At 37.8% G+C, this 20,053-nt stretch overlaps 2 protein-coding genes across 13 annotated transcripts in view; one reads left to right on the plus strand and one right to left on the minus strand.

The window, feature by feature from the left end:
- FARP1 (FERM, ARH/RhoGEF and pleckstrin domain protein 1) overlaps positions 1-9,169 on the plus strand; it is a 205,626-nt gene extending 196,457 nt beyond the window's left edge. For 6 of the 10 annotated variants that reach the window (XM_064646056.1, XM_064646059.1, XM_064646060.1 and 3 more), the window contains exons 21-27: positions 636-725; positions 1,837-1,919; positions 2,240-2,352; positions 2,857-3,020; positions 5,456-5,563; positions 6,262-6,413; positions 7,584-9,169. In XM_064646056.1, coding sequence (XP_064502126.1) covers positions 636-725; positions 1,837-1,919; positions 2,240-2,352; positions 2,857-3,020; positions 5,456-5,563; positions 6,262-6,413; positions 7,584-7,665 — 792 coding nt within the window. In that variant the 3' untranslated portion in view covers positions 7,666-9,169. Of the gene's footprint in view, positions 1-635; positions 726-1,836; positions 1,920-2,239; positions 2,353-2,856; positions 3,021-4,420; positions 4,558-5,455; positions 5,564-6,261; positions 6,414-7,583 lie in introns of those variants that run through there. The other 4 variants (XM_064646063.1, XM_064646064.1, XR_010428419.1 and 1 more) reach the window with 4 other exon arrangements.
- A 3,414-nt stretch (positions 9,170-12,583) lies between these two features.
- STK24 (serine/threonine kinase 24) overlaps positions 12,584-20,053 on the minus strand; it is a 54,127-nt gene continuing 46,657 nt past the window's right edge. For all 3 annotated transcript variants that reach the window (XM_064646066.1, XM_064646067.1, XM_064646068.1), the window contains 4 exons: positions 19,443-19,566; positions 18,691-18,759; positions 17,998-18,134; positions 12,584-15,647 (listed from right to left, as the gene is read on the minus strand). In XM_064646066.1, the coding sequence (XP_064502136.1) occupies positions 15,611-15,647; positions 17,998-18,134; positions 18,691-18,759; positions 19,443-19,566 (367 nt within the window). In that variant the 3' untranslated portion in view covers positions 12,584-15,610. The remainder of the gene's footprint in view (positions 15,648-17,997; positions 18,135-18,690; positions 18,760-19,442; positions 19,567-20,053) is intronic.

A 20,053-nucleotide genomic window follows, 5' to 3' on the forward strand; every position in this document is an offset into this window, starting at 1 on the left:
CCCTTTGACCCAGGTGGCACAGTGAAAACATGCCATTTATTTTATGGCAACAAAACACAGTCAGTCACTTAACATGCTTTGAACAACTGCTGTTTCCTGCATGAAGCTCTACAAATTGAGATACTCAGTCTCTGCACCTTGGTATTTCAAACCTAAATCCATCTACCTTAAAACAGGTCTCCTGACTTCCTTCTGAATATACACAGCCACTCTGTTCATAAGGGTTGAGTGGGACACTTCTCTCGCATATACTTACCTTTCCACTCAAAGCAAAAGAAAATATTGATTAAAGACACATCTTCCGTAGCTTCAAAGTATGGCAGAGTGTGAAATGTACTACTCGGTTTCACTGCTCTTTTGTGGCTTGTTAGTTCTGACACAGAGATCACAAAGGGAATATTAGAAGGCATTGGAAAATATCCAGTGGAAAATTGTGGGAACATACCTAAAACTAGCTCAGAAGGAAGATAGGTGCTAACACGAGGTAGTGGAGTAGTGTGGAAGCCAATATTTTGGATTCATGCATTAGGATTGTCATATAGTCAGTTTTTCTGTATTTACCATTCTGATATTGTTTTCCACATACATCCATGCCAACCAACATCATTCTAATAATGCTTATTCTTGTTTTTTAGTTTAATGATATTTTGTTGTACACAAGTAGAGGCCTGACAGCATCCAATCAGTTTAAAGTCCATGGGCATCTTCCACTGTATGGCATGACAGTAAGTATTATCAGAGCTTAAGGCATTTGTGCTTAAATGGCCATTTGTGATCCCATCTTAAGTGCTTGATGATTTCTGCTGGACTAAAAGCAGCAGCCAAAGGGGGGGGTCTCTGATTCAGAGAAGCTGGAGTTACATTTTACAGTGCCTGATTGGGGCTGCGTTGGGTTCAGCATGTGTTCATGCGGCCTTCTGCACAAAGGTGATTAAATAAGCAAAAATGACAGGGAAAAAAGGCATTTTTGGGGGCTGCTTCCTCATAAAGCAAACTTCTCATGAGGTGGCTTCTTTATTTTTTTTTTCAACTATAATTTAACCATTATTCTTACAAGTAATTCATCACCAGTTCAATAAAGACACACTGTGCAAGGCAAGTAAACAGTAGCGACCATCTAATTTCTATAAAAAAAACATTTCCTAATGTTTCCAGATCTGTATCTTAAAGCCTAAGTAGTGGGAAACTGGCAGCAATATATCATTTGGAGCTCTTGCTGCAATTCTTCTGTCACACAGCCAGTTCAAGCCAATAGGACCTAGTTACCTCTTCCTATATGGTTTCAAAAATATTTTTGCTAATTTCAAAACACTTTCATTCCCTCCATTATTTTCGTTGAACTTCTCATGGGTTTGTATATCTTCTGTACTGTTTTCCTGAGAATTAAATTAGTTAATCAGTACCACAGTGACTGATTTTCTCTAAACACCTGCAAGGCTTCGAGTTTTATCTAGTGTTTCAAGGACTCTACTCAGTTATTGATGGCCATTTGGCCTGAACTTGTTCACAACAGAACTGTGTTATGCTGCAGTGTCCAGAGCACTCACAGCCTTTGTATGATAAATCATCTTCTGATAAAAATATCACTATTTTCTTTGACACAAAGCAGACAAAGGCACACTTTTGGTTTGAGAGGTTTTGCAGGACTAACTTACTGTTCTTCCAACTTGCAAACCACCATTTTTTTTTCTCAATACCTAGCTCAAAGTTGTTGTTTGTGAACATTTCTCTTAGTTTTCTTTTCCCCAATGGTAAGAGCTTGTTCAGTTCACTGTTTCACCTTAAGAAATACATACTTTCTGAAATCTGACTGCATTTGGGTTTTTAATCTCTCAGATAGAAGAAAGTGAGGAGGAATGGGGAGTTCCTCATTGTCTGACTCTACGAGGTCAACACCAGTCCATCGTTGTTGCTGCAAGGTAATCCAGTGAAGACAACACACACATGTAAACTGTATTTCTCTGCAGCTGTCACAGTGGGACAGAGAGGCATCATTTTGTTTGTATTTGCTCCTAAAACAATTTCAAAGGTGTATTTTTTTTGTGAAAGCCACTTGCTAAAAAAAAAGTGAACAGGACAAAACAGAGTGGCAAGTTGGAACCAAATCTAAGTTATCAGGGGAAAAAAAAAGTAGCATCTTGTGACTAAATTTATTTAATTAAAAGTAAGCTTAGCTTGTTTCTTAGAGTTTGCTTTCAGCCTGTAAAAAAGTGAATAAAACTTTAATTTTCATTGTTAGTACCCGTGCTGAAATGGACAAATGGACTGAGGACATCCAGATGGCAATAGACCTTGCAGAAAAAAGCAGTGGCCCTGCCCCAGAGCTACTGGCAAGCAGCCCACCTGACAATAGTAAGTAAATGCTAGAGAGTACGTTTAACTCACTTTTGTCAGTATGATTGCTAATTGCTGCTAAGCAAAATGGTGAAAAATGCTGGCCAGAGGTCAAACCAATGCATTTGAAGTTGATTTATATATATATGTATAGATATATTTATAGATGTGTCATTTTAATGTTCTTGTTGATGTTAGCAGAAATTTTCATTGAATAGAGAAGTGATTTAAGCATAATGATTTCAGGAACTATATACCCAGATTTGGGCAGTGCCTGTCCTTGGAAGGTATTAAAACACCAACAAAGCATGGTAGTTAGTCTTTAATTCTAACACTTGCAGAAACACATTAAGTAAATATATAAAATATAATAGTCTACTTAAAATCTGCACAAAATTACTTCTAAAATTGTGTTTTAAAATTAGTTCACAATATTGTGGACAGAATTGATTTGTTTAATTTTTCCAATTATATATGTTGTTGCATAGAGGAAGAAAGATGCTTTTTCCCTGCATTTCATAGAGTCTCCTGATGAAACTACTGTAGACCAGGAATCTGAGGACGACCTCAGTGCATCCCGCACCTCACTCGAACGTCAGTCACCACACCGTGGCAACACTACGGTGCACGTCTGCTGGCACAGAAATACCAGTGTTTCAATGATCGACTTTAGTATTGCTGTGGAGGTATCTGCCTCAGAACGATCTGAACTGCAGCTCCAGGCTCGCTTTTGAATCGACAATTTCCTTTTTGCTCCTCATTAATAAGTGCACTGTTCCATTGTCTCCTTCTGGGGAAGTTTCAGGCACACCTACTGAACTGCCTCCCATATCCTCGAACGATGGCATAAACCATCACTCAAGAAGCACATATCCACTCCCATAGTGCACCTCTGTAAAATCAGTTAGAGCAGTAATTTTCATAGAAGTAACTGTCCAAAAAAATGTTGATGCCCTTTAAAATTTAAAGTAGTTCAAACTGTCTTAATGCTTTCAGTTATAGAGGCATTAAGTCATTGCTCGAGCGGAAAGGATATTGTCTTTAGCTGCTGCAGCCAGAGTTTTAATTATGTGTATTACTAACTTACTTTCTTTACCTAGCCATCTTTTCTGGAACCTTTTGTCATTGCTCAGTCTCATTTGCTTTTTCTTTATTTGCGTTTTCCAACTCAAAATAAAACCACTTTTTTTCCCCCTGATCACAGCTAAGCCAATTTGATACACATTTGTTAATTCTGTACTCAACAGCCGAGGTGCAGACACTGACTTTTCAAAGACTGAAATAAAAGACTCCTAGTTCAGCGTAGGTTTTAGGATGAAGTGGTAAGCCTGCTAAAGTGTTCTTCCTTCGCCAAGACAGTCTCCAGGGAGCTCGGAGTACTTTATCACAGCCCTCATCAAATGGAAATTAATGCTCCATGAAAATGGAAAAAAGAATCGTAAAGCTGAGTGCATTTGCACTCAAGCAGCAGCCCTCAGACATCAGGCCGTCATTGCTCTAGAAAAGATGTATTGATGCAGAACATATACATGCAAGGACAGACCTATTCCTAGTTTGTGTAACCACCTCTGTTTTTAAACTGAAGCTGAGTTTGTTGCTGAAATATGACAAGGAAAATTATTCTGTACTAGACAATGCTGACTGTAGAGCCTCATTTTGATCCCACGCAGGTGAATTTTCCACTCTTTATGCCCTTATATCCTGAAAGGGAGGAATAGTTCAGCACAGGACAAGGTCTCATATTTTTCTCTAAAGCAGAGGGCTTATTATAAATAGATATAAAACCAGTGACTCATTTTAATAATTAAAACATTTAGTTAGGCAAATCTAACTAGGTCTGAGATCAGTGCTCATTGTTCCTCATTTTTATTCCTTCCCCGTGCCTCAAATGAACACAAACAAAGCAGTGAAGACCAAACACGCCCTGGAGACATGTGTTGTTCTGTGAAAACATCTTCAGCTCCACTGCTGTTCCATGCGTGGCAGGTTACGCTCATGCTCACGTCATTCTGTCGGTGCCTCTCACTTCAGCATTATTGTTTATTTTCTTTGTGTCTCTCCCTCCTTTCTGTCTCTCTTGTGGTAGAAGATCCTCTCTCTGTCAGTGACTGTTCCTCCCTACCTGCTGGACTGATCAGTGATCAGCGGCCTGTTTCCATTTCATATGTCTGCTGGTACCGAATGCAAAGCCTGTCCTTTTATGATATCCTCCAGAGTAATGAGGTAACAGAAAATGAAGGAGTACACGTGTAACTTAGGACAAGGAGGCAGCAGTCCAGATATCAGAGAATGAGATGATAAAGGCTTTAATATATATCCAAGGCTGGTGACAACAGAACTTTTTAAGAATACTTCATTTGTAGTAGGTACACCAGGACCTCCAGATTTTGACTATTAAGCTTTACACATTAAGTTATTATATAAACAGAATGATGTAAACAGCTGTTTTGATCTAGGTGAGAGCCCTTGCAGTCTACAAGGAATGGGAAGTCATTAATAATTCACTGAGAACTCCCTTTCAATTGCAGGGAGCAATGATACTGCGCTTTACATATTCAGTATGTGAAGAGCAGTTTCTTCAACCAGCCATTGAATACATGTACTTTGTTACGGCTTCCTCCTCCTTTTTTGTTAAACTACCCAAAATCCAGCTAAGAATAAGGTTAACAGTCCTTGTTTTTGAAATCTTCGAAAAGTTACCGTGTGAACTCCCTGGGTACTGAGAGCTCAATCTCGATCTGCAACTCTCAAGTATGTCACAATTTTCCTTTACATCACAAATTCATGTCGGACTTTCTGTTTCCATTCTTTTTAAATATCATTCTAAAAGAACAGAGTAGGATAATAAGACTTATGTTTAGTAATAAATTACTTAAAGCCATCTCAATTGAGAAAATAATTAGTGTAGTAGCTTTGAGACTTTGGAAGTACCCAGCTGCAAACAAAAGTTACATAAAGTACTACTTAGCAGCAATAAAATTCAGAAAAGTATGTCCATTCAACCAAAACATTTTCATGTACCACAAGGTCACGTACAACCAGATAAAGTCAAATAATTTTTCTTACAATAATTAAGCTGCAAATACCACTGTTTTATTTGGCTAATTTTGATATGTTTCAGAACCAGCTGTCTGGAAACCTCCTAAGAAAATTCAAAAACAGCAACGGGTGGCAGAAGCTTTGGGTGGTGTTCACCAACTTCTGCATGTTCTTCTATAAATCGCACCAGGTAACTGACTGGATGAGTGTGTGTGCCTGGAGAAGATGTTTGGGGTTTTTTTTCCAAAGAGGGAGCAAAAAGAAAAGTGGACATCAGTCAGAGATGCTGCAGGCGAGAGAAGCAGGTGCACTTGTCACAGCTACACACACAGCCTTCACTGCCACTGGAACACAGAGCAGGGCCTGTTCTCAATCTGCTCCCTTGTCAGTTCTTTCCTGAAGCTTTCAACAGTCACAGTACAGATCATCCTTAAAAGTACAGCAGACCTCACTACTCCTCAGAGGTTGTGGTGCAAGCTTAAATAAGACTTTTCTCTTGTACAAATTCTGAGATTATGAATTCTGAGATTAAAAATTATGAATTGGAGTATATTCTACATGTAAGAGGCAGAAAGAAATAATTTGTTCAAACATGCCATGCTATGCCATGCAGTGAAAGGACTGAAGCAATGAATGCTGCTGGGTGGCCAGCAGGCTTCTAAAGGAGTAACAATGCCCACAATGAACATGCACCATCCTGATGATGGTCTGTAACAATGGCAGATAATTAATTAAGTTTTTTGCAAATATAAAAGCCTGGTGTTTTTCTGCACACACGTGGAAACACAGTGATCTTTAAATGAGTGCGTATCTCCCCTCCATTTACTTATGTGCTCTCTTTAATTAAGAGCATTTGATCTCACAGCACTTTCCATCATATCTTTTCAGGACAATCATCCTTTAGCCAGCCTTCCTTTATTGGGATATTCACTTACTATTCCTTCTGAATCTGAAAACATTCACAAAGATTATGTGTTCAAGCTACATTTCAAATCCCACGTGTACTACTTCAGGGCTGAAAGTGAATATACGTTTGAAAGGTAAGTTTGTCTTCTGTGAGAGGAAATTTTTGTTCAATTCCAGAAGTGTTTTTCAGTACAACATTAATAGATGTAAAGTTTAATAAATTGGTTCAGTAATGCAGGCAAGTAGTTCAGCACAACAGGAGAAAGAACCTGTCAAAATTATGAGACATTTTAAACCTGATACCACTAAAATCAAGTGATTGGTTTTGATGATGTGGAAGCTGTAACTGTAATCACTGCAAAACCTTGAACTATCCAGTCAAAATTGATCAAGCTCGCTGTATGGGGAGCATTAGGTCTCAGACTTCATAAAGTCAGAATGGTTTTGGTTGGAAGGGACCTTAAAGATCATCTAGTTCCAAACCCCCTGCCAGGGGCAGGGGTACCTTTCACTAGACCAGGTTGCTCAAAGCCCCATCTAACCTGGGGCTTTCACAAAGTATGTGAACAGATTACAGGACTTCTCAGGAGCTCTTCAGAATAGCTTTGCTCCCTCTAGCACAACAGCATAAAAAAATCCACACCTTAAATAAAATTCCAATTTTTTCACAGAAGCAGCTGTTCCTACTCCATATTTATGCCACTTCACCATGTAATTTTTACACTTCTCACTGAACTTCAGATACATGGAGAGCCAGGGAAAAGGCACTCCTCCTCCTAATTTGTGGTTTGCGGTTGTTCATACTAGGAACTAATTTAAGTCTTTTATATGAAGCACTAAAACGTCAAAAATCCCAAAATTCTCATCAAAGAAATTTATTTTTAAGTTTTAGCCATGTCAGTCTAAAGCTATAAATAAAACATTGTGGGAAAGAGGTGATAAATGAAAACACAAAATCCCTTTCTCAGTTCTAGGAAAAAGAAATAGATATTGCAGCTAAAGTACGTTTTTTCACTCTCGAGTTAAGAAAAAGGTTTGGTGTCTGCAGAGCAAGTAAAATCACTACAAAGCTTGTGAGTTTTGGGTCCCACACCTGCTGCTTATTCTCTTTAAACCTCCTTTCTGTAGTGGCAGTCATTTGGATCCTCTTGATTTCAGACAGAAGTTAAGTAGCAAGTAAGATGCTCCTGTAGACACAGAAAATAAAACTGTACAACTATTAGCGCAGACTATATCTTTCAAGAAATCTTCCCTTGGGAATTGACCATTCTTTTGTTTGTGTCCCTCCTCGTGCCTCCTCACAGATGGATGGAAGTGATCCGAAGTGCCACCAGCTCTGCCTCACGCACCCGAGCTCTGAGTCATAAAGAGCCTCATGCCTATTGATGGCTTAACAAGCCGCCGTGTTGATTGTCCAGCAGCTGCTGATTTTCTAGAGGACATTTGAAACTTTTCTCCCTCCCTGTTTAGGAAAACTTGTGATTTGGTAAAAGAGGAGAATAAATATGGTTTTGCAGAAACTTTCACAATTCATCAGCAAAACTGTTTAAGTTCTCTGTATATTCAAACTAGCTTACCATCATCCCAGTGGCTGCAGTTCGTTTCATGTCTTGTATTTTGTCATTCTGTGCTGTTTTTAGCTTGTGCCAGTATTAAAATATTGTCCTTATTAGAGTGCCAAATGCCAAAAGACATTTTGTTGCCTCAAAGATTGCACCTAAAAAAACCCCAGATGACTGAAATCTGAAAACTTTCTCCTCTGAGGCAAACACTTATTTCTTCTCTTTTCTTAAAAATATATTATTTTTTTTTACCATGTTAATCTCTAGACTGCTGGATTTCTAAATGTAGATGGACTTTCACAGTATAGAATATAATTACATATACAGCAAGCAGTCTAACAGGAATGAGATAACTTTCAGATTTCATGGTTTTTTTCCCAGTCTTTCTACATTTAATCAGCAAGGATTTACTAATTTTCTATCTTTAACAAAGAAACAGTTTACAGCTCATTCTCATTTCCCTTTGGGGTTACAAATCCATGTGGTATAAATAAAGTATAGGATTCTTATCTAACCATTTTCTTGGTGCGAGTTGACCAAGTTATCTGTTGGCTTTGAAAAGTGAATACTACTTGCAAAATGAAAAATTTTTAAAATAATCCAGTGCAATATTATTTGGGCTGTTAATGTACTGTGAATGGTATGTACAAGAAGAAATTAAAGGCTGTGGTGACATTCTGCTGTTTGTTTTAAGAACTTGAAAGAAACCCTGTATGCTACGAGAACCACAGCTATTTGTGATTCATTTGTAGAGCGTTTCGGTAACTAAATTGCTCTAAGCTGAAGGTACTACTGAAGCCTCAAGTTTTCATCCTGCTTGCTACACATCCCAACCTGACTTTTAGTTTCTTGTTGGAATTTCAGTCTCTCCCTCTCTCTCCTGGGGCTCAGTAGACAGAGAGCAACTGCTACAGCCTGCAGCAGAACTACCCATTTCACATATCTGGCTGACAGCAGCTAGCACAGCATTTTGGATAAGCTGGTGGCCCACTCAGAAGGTTGGCAGCACTACGTCTACTAGTCTTAGATGCTTTTCCTTGTGTCTTAAGAAACACTTTGTCATGAGGGTGATGTAAACTTCAGTTATTGGAAGTTTGATGTGCTGGTAACACATCTATCACCATCATGGGCCTTTGAGGAAACATGGTGCTAGGCAGAGGGGGCCTGAATGTTGATCTGGGAAACGAAGCAGGGGCAATTCTACCCCTACTTTTTCTTCATCTAGCTATTTGCTTTGTTAATGGCTTACCTGTGTGCAATGTATAAAACAACTTGTTACAGCTTTGCTCACAACAAAAGGGAATAAAATACCTCACAATACTATCGTATATATTCCTGTTTCGAGATAGTAAAGCTTTCTTTGTATTACCTGACTCCAAACAAAGCTACACACATACCTCCATCCAAGAAGAGGATGGACTCCTAACCCCTAAGGACAAGCAGCAATCCCCATGGCCAAATCCAAGTGCATCTAACAAAGGAAAAAACTAGTTCACTGTACTTCCTTCAGCTGCAGGTAACGCCCTGAGCAGGTTATGTGTTGCAGTTGCTTTTTTCCTTAGCTATTGCCCCTGATTCTCAGTACCAATGCAATAATCATACCTACCCTACAGCATCACCTCTGGCTATGATATGCTGAAGGACAAACTTAAAAAGTAGGCAGAAAAATCTGAAACCCTTTTTCCCAGTTGCAGGCCCCACTGCCTTGTCCATTTCAAACCTGTGTCCCTGCTCTGTAGTGCCAAAGTGAGTTCAATCACCTCAGTAATGTACAGGAACTACGGTGCTTCAGGACTGACCAGGAATGTGAACAACAATCTCTGTAATGAGGAAAAGAGGAAATAACATGGCATAGATGAACAATAACCCAAGCTGCAGCCTTATGGATCTGGAAAAACAAAGCTGAAGAAGCAAGAGCATGTGATGTTGCTATGAAGTAAAACACTGCAGATGTGATCCCTCCAAAATTATTACTGAGCTGTAAAATAGTATCTGCAACACCTTACAAGCCAGTCAGGGCCCTACATCTGCTCTTTAGAATTGGTATCTATAACAGTGAGAAGATTTTTTTTTTTAATGGAAACTATATTGAGAGCCATGCCCTTAATTCAGCCAAAATTGAATTTTAGTTTAGATCCCTGGGGCTTGTTGGATAATCCTCATTACTGCTATCTGCTTCAGAAGTTTATTCTGAGTTTTCAAAAGATATAAGGTAAACACCTTTTCTCACTATGTTTCATTTTCACACAAAAGTAAATTTGGAAAATAAGGTAAAGCACAAGATACAGTGCTATTTATCATAACAGCAGAGACCAAGCTAGGCTGTTGATTCGACTCCAGAGTATCCACCTGATTCATCATTTTCACCTTTTTGTATTATCTTTTCCCTATAGAAAAAAAGGTTAAAGTAAGATTTTTTTTCCTTCCCTACCAGTGTGATTTTTTTACATCCTTTTTTTAAATGGAACCATGTGAACTGCTGTCAACTTTGTTAGCACTGTTTTAGTTCTTTATTCCCAAGGTTAACCCAAAACAGAAATCATGGTAAGAGAGTAAAATCAACTGTGACAGCTGTATCTTGCTATCAGACAAAGTCCATGTGTGTGAATAAAACTCAGTGTATAGAAAGCTGTAATATACAACCACTTATTTTTAACCCTGATTCACATCATATTGCTGCCTGTTTAGCCAAGCAGGGCCTGCAGACAGGCAGGGTCACTGAGTGCTGGGTCAATAGCCATGACTAAACACGCAACTCTCAGCAGCAGGAAAACCTCAGACACATCACTCCATGAGATTTACTCTTGGTGTTGTTATTATTCAACATGAATAGGTGCCAGTTTCAAATAACAAACAAAAACAAAACAGAAACTTTACTGCCATTGGAGGTTGCACCACACACAATGGGATCAGGAAAGCCTGGACTCCTGTGGACTTTTTTTTCCACAAGACTACGCATCTCCACCATTTATCTGCTGTCTAATTTAACCTTCATTAGGATGTATTTATTAATATACCTCAAGCCTACCTATTTTCAGAAAATTTTAATTAAAAAATGTTGACACCTCAATGCCTTTGTAAATTCAGCTGAAAGCAGCTAAAAACGACAGACTGAAAGACAAGCTGGCAGGTAGAGGAAAACACACTGTGATTGCAGAAATCTTGGTAAGTCTCTGACTAAAGAAAAGAGTAAGAAAAATTTGTTTTAGAGAAAAAAAATCAGGAGTAATAGCCTACCATTCCATCAGCCAAGAACAAAACAAAGAATCATGACCTGAAAACCCCAACTTTGACCATTCTTTTTAGACAGGACCAATTACATCATCTTCTCCCTCAAAAGCAAGCACAATTGTGTACATCCAGGCAACTCCAGTTGTTTAGAGCACATGGACATCCTCTCTGCCCTAGGGGCACAGAAAAGTTGGTAGGAGGAAAAGGAATAATTTGCCATGTGCCACACATACAGTTTTTAGCAGCTGAAAATAGTAATGAAGTATAATTACAGGTGTGCAGCTCTTTGTCATCAGTTAAAGGTTAAACCCTGGGGGGTTGCAATTTGATGTGAGCACTTCATCAGTTTCACTTGGCTGGCAGGATGGGGACTACAAAGGGGGTTAAAGGGGGTTTTAAAGCGTTGCCATCTGTAAATGGTACAAATTCTGAGATGATTACCACTGAAAACTGAACGCCAACTTATAAATTTTCTGCTTACCATTACTGACACAAGGGCAATAACCGCACTAGAAAACCTCAAGAGCACTCCCTCTTGGGAAGGGATCCCGAGTCTCATTTTACTGACCACTCAGGTGTCAACATTTCATTAAACTTTTCCTTCTTTATTTCTAGGTCATGTAGTTTACGAGGAGGTTTATTATGTTGGTGTAGAGTGACAGAAGTAAAATTTAAATACACTGCTATAAACAGGCAGCAGCATTACAGAAAACAAGATATACACTTTCATCGCCCTCTGTAATCATGTTTTAATGGTGGCAGGAAACCATTACATGCAATTTGTCTATGGCATGTGCTCAGTGCAGTTTCTAGCACATATGCAAAACACAGTTAAAAACAACAAGCAGGTTTGTGCTAATACCATAAGCTCCTCCCCAGCAGCTTACAAAAACGATTAGTGATTGCCCCGATCCTTGATTTACACCTGTGCTTATCAGCACTCCAGATAATATTCCAACGGTGACATTTTCTGAGGGCAAAAATGCATGTCCTTCAAAGTAAGGTTAATGTAAAACTACTACAAACCACGTTGTTTAAAAACTAATATGGAACGTCACATAAAGTACTGAGAGCTGAACGAGAAATTGCACAAGTACATTAAAAGCACATTAAAAGGCAGAAGAAGGGGTGATGGTGGCTACAGTAGGATGTGAACTCGCACCGTGCCAGCTGCTTTTCAGTGAAGTGCCAATGCCCCCAGCCCTACCTTTCCCCTCCACCTGCCCCTCCTGCACAGCAGGGGCAAAAACACCCCACTTAGTCTGTTCCGTAACAATTGGTTCATCTGTCTGTACCCACACAGGCACACACAGAATGTTTGGAGCTGCAGAGGAACCCTGGCACCTGGAGAAGGAACTGCTTCATTATTACACCAAAAGCATTCTGTGCACTAGTGATCATACCGCCATCCTTCAGTAAACTGGCCATCAACTGCAAAGTGCAACTGCAAGGAAAATAAGGTTAAAAAAATAGATGACACATCTGATACTTACAAAAAAGCAAGCCTTCAGTTCAAATAACTGATTTTATTGTTTTTAAACAGTGAGTTTATTTACTGCCTAATCATTAAATCCCTGACAAATAAGCAGTTCTACTAATTTAAATGTTTGCATAAATAGAGATAGCTTGTCATTTAGTATAGTCAAGACTGCATGAAATACTACCTGCACAGAAAAATCATCAGTGCAACATTGTAACACAGACATGTTTTTAGGATGAAACAACCTCTCAAAAATATCAATATACTTCTTTTTCTCTGAGAAACCAAGGCGGTGCTTCTTTCAAATGAAGCTTCTTTTCTGTTACTAATATAGACCTGATTTTTAAAGCACCAATACTTTTCAATAGCAATTGATTGTACTTCTACATTCAAGATACAGCACATTTGTTTTTTCAGTGAATCTCAGTTTAAGATAGTCTATATTTAAATAATCTATATATTACATATAAAAATACACATCTCTACCATAAATGAGGTCTTGTCTTCTTCTAAATGCCCAAGTCTTTTGGCCAGCTGCCCTCACTGCAGGTCTTACTCATCTTAAGCTCCAACACATTCATCAAGCAAATTCTGCCACCATCTACTCAGAGAAGTATTTCCTCAACCTACAGTCCTGGAACACAACTAAAATATAACTCAAAACATCTATGTATAACTTTTCAAATGAGTGTTCAAAAAGCGTACCTTAGAATTTGCTGATTGAGAAATTCTTAACCCTTAACAATCAAGCCAGAACCATAAATTTAACTTCCTCACTATGTCTCAGAGTTCTGTCCATCTCCAAGTAAGTTTGCTTAATTTAATTTCCAGTCCTTACATTAACAGATGACAAGGGAATAGCTTATGTTGATCAACTTGTATTTCCAGTGCAAACACACCTGTTGATTTCCATGTGCTGTGACAGCACACAGATCTACTGAAGGGCTGAATGTTCTAATATTGAGACATCAACAGGTGAATTTCCCACTGTGCCATATTCAGATGCACATTTCACAATAGCAGTGCTAAATTTGTTTCCTCAAAGGTGAGCCTATCCTTAACACTTAAGAGCACACAAACCAACATAATTAAAGATATTAAACAAAGAGGAGTTATAAAACATAGCTCAAATTTATGCACTGTTCAATTTACCTTAAATTCCCTTAGTCATAAAGGAAAGCCATTAGCTCATTAGCTGGCAAACGTGCTGTGTCCAAGAGCATGGCCACAAGATGAACACACATTCACCCATTTCTTTCAACTTGTTTCAACCTGGGCAGAAGCTTCCTAGCTCTGTTTGCAAGACAGTGTCCTCTTACTGTTAAATTCTTAAATTAATAAATTAAGGCTATTAATATGCATAGACTAAGGGCTACCATGGAGATATGAAGTCCTGCAAAGAGACCTCACCAGCTTCCAGAATGTTTAGCAAACCTGAGCCTTTTTGTATCAAGGCAGATAGATATGCCAATACTTTTAAATGTTAATCCTTCTGTTCCAAAGCTCCTATCTATATTAAGAAAAAAAAAAAGGAAGGAAAAAGAAAATGAATTAAAGATGTAAGTTGCCTCACTGTCCTCACTGTCATGCAAAGCATAAAATTGTCAAATTCTTCATTAAAAAGAAGGCAAAAATGCTCTCTTAGCTACTGGAATAAGAAGCACCTGAATATAGTCTTGCTGAAAGAAACCAAGGTAAACCTCACAGTAATACTGTGGGGGAAAAAAAATAAAAATAGCAGCTACCTAATCAATTGTTCATGTAACTAATGAACTAATGTTACTATCTCCAAATCTACAGAGCCTGATGTCAGCTATCTAAAAGCCTTTACAGGAATAGTGGAAATTTCAAAATTCAGAATTTTCAAGAAGTAACTTTTCTCTGGGTAAGCAAGCTAGCACAAGGACTAGCACATAACACTTGGGCTCAGTTTTGCAGCCTTTGTGTCCAGTGTCTGTCAGTTTTGGTAAAGAGATGCACAGATTGAGGCAGTGAGACTGAATATTGCATCTGTGGATAATTTTTCTTCTGTGCTGCAAAACATTAATTTTAATGATAAAAATGGGCATGATGAAGAAATACTTGCCACTGCCTCAGAGCCAACACCTTAATGAGATATTTCAGAACAGATGAAGGGAATAAAGATTTATTTGTGTGAGCATTCAAACATGTTCAGGTGAAAAAAAGATTGTATCTGAATTTCACAAGCTTCACAAATATCTGCTACTAAAATTGAACAATAGATAGGGTTCAGAATTTGCATTGGCACAATTTAAAACCGAAAATATGAAAGAGCTCATTCTTTAGGAAAACAAATAATTTAAATTTAAAGCTTCAAGAGGCAAGGTGTATGAAATTTAAAACAACCATTATTAGAAAGCCAAGCTCAGAATATAGATAAAACGGATGAAATATTGGAGAAAGAGAATAAAATTATGTCTGTACTGAGGTACGAATAGAAGATTCCATAGTACAGGATTAACTCTTTCAATGGCAAATACTTCACATACAAAAATCAAACCAAGATTCACTTATCACATAATTCAAACTTTACATGTAATAAAGGCAAGGCAATACTCAGTTATAGCCTGTCAAATATTTACCCCACTAACATTATCTACAAAAGCACTTTACCATTTTGTACACAGTGATTCCTTATGCACGTTGAAAAGCTTTCTGTTAAAAAAGACATTATATACATATCTGTACACAATTCCAACAACCATGCTCCATCTCCCAATGGAATTCTTAAAGCAAGATACCTGAGGTTTCTCAATATCTTCAATTTCTCTATCACAAACCTAGATATACATTTCAGATTTTACAAAAGGACACCTCCCTGGAATATGTGCATTATCATTTAAAAAAATTATAGCTTTAAGGAGCTGAAAAAGACTGCCTCCATCAAAAATACTTGATTTTCACTCTTGCACATTTAGGAATGTCCTTCCACCAAAGGACTTTCCAGAGACTGAAAGGCAGAACAACATTAGAGTGCGTGCCTTCAATGCAGACACTGTGGGATCTCTGTTGTCTTAGAAAAGTCAGGAAGAGTACGTCAGTAGGATGAAGAACTTCCTCCAGCTAGTGAATATCTGAAAAGGAAAATAAATAGTTATTGTTGTGACTTTCAGAAACGCATTCTACAACAAGCAGCAATGAGAAGTTATTCCATTTTAGGCTGCTGAAGTTCCAGCCTTTTTCCTTGCACAAGGACACTGACCACTGCTACACACTTTAAAGAAAGAGCCATAGAGGTGAACAACATGTGAAATACATCCTGTTAGAGTATCACTGCTTTCCTAACAAACAGCAGCAACCTGTGTTTAAGTGTGTTACTGAGCAGTATATAATGATGTAAGAACTCTGTACAGTGGGGCAACATTCAGTGATTCAGACTTTCCTACTTCGCAAGTTTACATCATAATCTTTTCAAACTATTACTTGGACAGGAAACCTGAATTTCTTGATCTAAGCAGATTCTTAAGTCATTCAAGGAAAGAAGCACACATTTTAATCACATTAAAATTTCAGTAAACTTTTTCAAACATCCGAGAACAAAACTGGAGGGAGAAGGTAACTGGATTCACACAAATTACTGGGCAGCCTGAGGGTCCCGATTAATTAATTCAGAGAAATTTGCAAAATCCAGATCTAACTAATCATAAGGGGAATGAAAATGTTATTAAGAAATGTTGTTGAAAACCTATTTTCAGGAATTAGCCAGCAAACTGAGAGGCTATTAAAGTGGATAAAATGAATGACTTAATGTAACACAGTGTAATCCTGTAGCATTCAAACAAGAAGGAACTATCTTTTCAGAATTTGACTAGCTCCAAAAATAGCTTTATCCACAAGGGAAACCTACTAAGCTATGGAATGGTTCAAACTCATTTTTAGTAGGGTATCATGCCACTCATTTCTTTCACTCCCTTGCTGGAAGGAGTGCTAGTCACAATCCCAATACTAGCTGAATATCACCCCTGAAAAGAAGAGACAGTTCACCCAGATGTGACCCATCAACAACTATTCTCTATGAATAATTCTTTATCTCCTTCAAAAAGAATGAAGTGCCTGCCTCCACTGTTCTAAGACATTACAAACAAAAACAGTCCAACATTACAACAGTAATAGTCCAAGGAAGCATAACAGAAGGAAAACAAAATGCTAAATAGGTATATAAAGGGTTCTGACATCTTTCTCCTAGGACAAAGATGATGACTGTTGCTGTCAGGACAGGAACAAGTAAGATCATCCCCAGCATCCCCAAAAGTGCCCATGTCTGGGCACTGTCTCCAAATGGTCATTTTTAACCTTCAATTGCAGCATCAAGTCTTTGAGGTTCCTGGTTCCAGGAAGGTCCTGTACCAGACTGATAGAAATATGACACTGAAATATTGAGCTGATGAAAGACTGAATTGAATTTTGAAAGCCCTGATGGAAACAAACTGAGATGGAAGCCCAACTCTTTTAAGTCTGCCAGGATCAACTGAGACAGGACAGGACATCTGCCATTAGGAGTAACTTCAGCACTAGAGATGCTCACTGGGCTTCAAGCAACAAACACGATTGCTTTGCAGATTTCTTGGCATTTTTTTTACTGAATGAAAAAATGTCAGCCTGGCAACCCTCTGCTTTAACTTCAGAGGTGGTATCAAGGTCTGGTTATAGACAGTGTAAAGGAAACAGCTGCTCAGGATGATCTTTTTCAACATAGTAGTCCATGATTAATCATCGCAATGAGTTTTTTCTAGTACCAAGCAATCCAACCTGGATGGTGTAAGATTCACAACAGTTATGGGCTCCTGGATTCAAGGCTGCATTTAAAGCCTCTTCAGGGAGCAATTCTGAAATTTATACCCATCATATTTTCTTGTGTAGTATTTAAAAGAACAGAAAATTGAGTGTTTGGTAAGAATATATTCCTAACTGAGGCAGTTAGAAAATCTCATATGAAATTTGGCCTTCTGAAGTAAGACCAAATGTTGGTTTTGGAGATGTCACCAAAAGCCCATACATAGTCTCTAATGAATGAACAAGAAACCACTGACTCTGTGACTGAAAGAAAAACAGACCAACTGAACAGTCAATTTATTCAAGTGCGTAAAAGAAACTAAGAGTGACACAGAGCACTCTCTGCAACATACACCCAAACACTAAGAAAGCCTGTGTGTCCCTTATGTGAACTGCAAAGGAAAAAGGCTGTCCAGTCTCATTTGACACACAATATGCCCACCAACAGGATGAATGTGCATATGTGCTATCACCTGAAGCTAGAAATTAGAACTACTGATATGATTTAATTTTTTTCTAGTAATCAAAGGTAATTGCACAAACTGCAAGCACAAGTGGTTTCCTTCTCTATTAGAAATAGAATTAATTCTTCCAGTCTCACACAAGTCAAATATTTGTAGAATCAAACCCACAGTGAAATAGTTTCATTACCTCTGAAGCCTCTGCACAAGGTGTGACACCATGTTATCTGCAATGCCTGGACAAGCCTCTTCAGCTAAATAAATAGCCTTTCTCAGTTCTTCTATGGAATCTGTGTTACCACCACACACTTCACTCTTTTCTTTCAACTGGAAGAAAACCAGGAAGAAATATATTAAGATATTCACACACTGCAGGAATTTTATCAATTTTTTAACATAATCACATCTTCATGTATTTGTCTTTCCCTTCATACATTCTTTTTTAGATTTGTTTTTAAGTATTTGGGAAAAATATAAAATATTAAGTTCAGAGAGGGAACAAAATACAGTTTTCAACACTGAAATTCAAAAGAAGTTCTTGCTGATCTGGTCCACAGCCATATCTCGGAACTTGAAATTTGTAATAGATGAATATATAAAGCAGTGTCAAAAATAAAATGCTGTAATCCAAACACTTACACACCTTTTTCATGTTCACTGCTTTATGTTAGTATGGTTGATGTTATTACCATCCATATGAAGTACTGTTAGAAGTAAAAACAGATCTCAACAGCAGACACACATGAAAGCAAAGGGCAGAGCTAAAACTTAACACATCAAGTTCAAAATGGGTTGTAGCAACCTTACGTGTCATTCATCATATTTTTCATTTTTTTCAGACACATAAATCTTGCAATTGTTAAGGTTTAAAGCAATAACTTACCTCTGCAAATAAAGGGGATATAACCGTAGACAGACATTGGGATAGGGGCCTCTTTGGGATATCCTTTTCCTTTAAAGAAAACAAAATTCTGACCAACTTATTTTTCTGGAAAAAAGCATCCTCATTGTATTCTAACTAATGACAAACATGCTACCCTTTATGAAAAATCTGTTTCAATATATGTATATATATACAAAAGGCTGAATTCAAATTTGAGGCTGTACCACCTCAAAGACATGCAAGCCCAAAATCAGAAGGGGAAGAAAACCCACAATCCTACTTAGCATGTACTAACTCACAGACATGCTGATATTTACTAGGTTCCTCCCATATGATACAATATTATTATTCTATTTGTCCAGGCACATTCTATCCTTTGCTACATCGTAGTCTTTTTCCCTAAAAGACCAAAATATCTTCCCCAAAACTAGTTTTCATTTACCATACAGAAGGAAGATTTTAAAAATACAATATTGCCTGGTCTTCCTCCAGTGGTAATATTTCACAAACTAGAGAAATATTAAGGTACGTATTTTGTCAACTACAGAAAAAGGGCACATTTACAGAATACCCAAACTTCAAGACTTACTCAAAATGTTTTGTGAAAGGCAAGTGTAGCAGATACATTTTTAGCAAAAGTTTTGAAAGTTTCAAGATTTAAATGCTTTTAAAGGCATAAAATAAAAATCACCTCACTAAATTATTAAAGTAAGAATTATCTCCTTGTTTTATGAAGTCAATACTTTGAGCACCTTGTTTCTTTGCAACTCCAAAGGCTGGGCTGCTCCATTCTCTAGATTCTTGGGGTCTTTTTCTCTTATTGTAAAGATCCACTCCTCTGAATCACTCCCACCTGAAGCCTGACCATCTGCTTCACTTCAAGGGAAGGGAAAAAAAGAAATATATAGATTTTATTACCTACACCTTACCTATTGATGTTCATTCAATATACACGCTCAACATAAAACCTACAGTCAAGACCAAGATCAGATTCTATTGTGCAGGCCACTAAGTATAAAGACAAGTATGAAAAGTAATGTAGTTTATCTTTTGGGTAAATTAAAAAAAAATTAAACAAAGATACTTCCTTAAATGTAAGGAAGTGAGGCTGTAAATTTCCCAAGTTCCATTAACAAATAACATGAAGTGTTTCATTGCTTTCTGAAAACTGGCTTTAGCAGAATACCTCAAATCATTAGGGAAGAGGGGGGAGAGGAGTGCAGGGATTAGAATTAGAAAACTAATTCAATTTTTTTGCTTAGAAAAATAGCTAAGACACTAGCTTGGAACACCTTTGTGGAAGACCATTCATCCCCAGTCCATTAGCAAGGCAAATTTTCCATTTAAAAGAAATTGGTTTAAA

The sequence above is a fragment of the Pseudopipra pipra genome, chromosome 2 (assembly GCF_036250125.1).
Source record: "Pseudopipra pipra isolate bDixPip1 chromosome 2, bDixPip1.hap1, whole genome shotgun sequence".
NCBI lineage: Eukaryota > Metazoa > Chordata > Aves > Passeriformes > Pipridae > Pseudopipra > Pseudopipra pipra.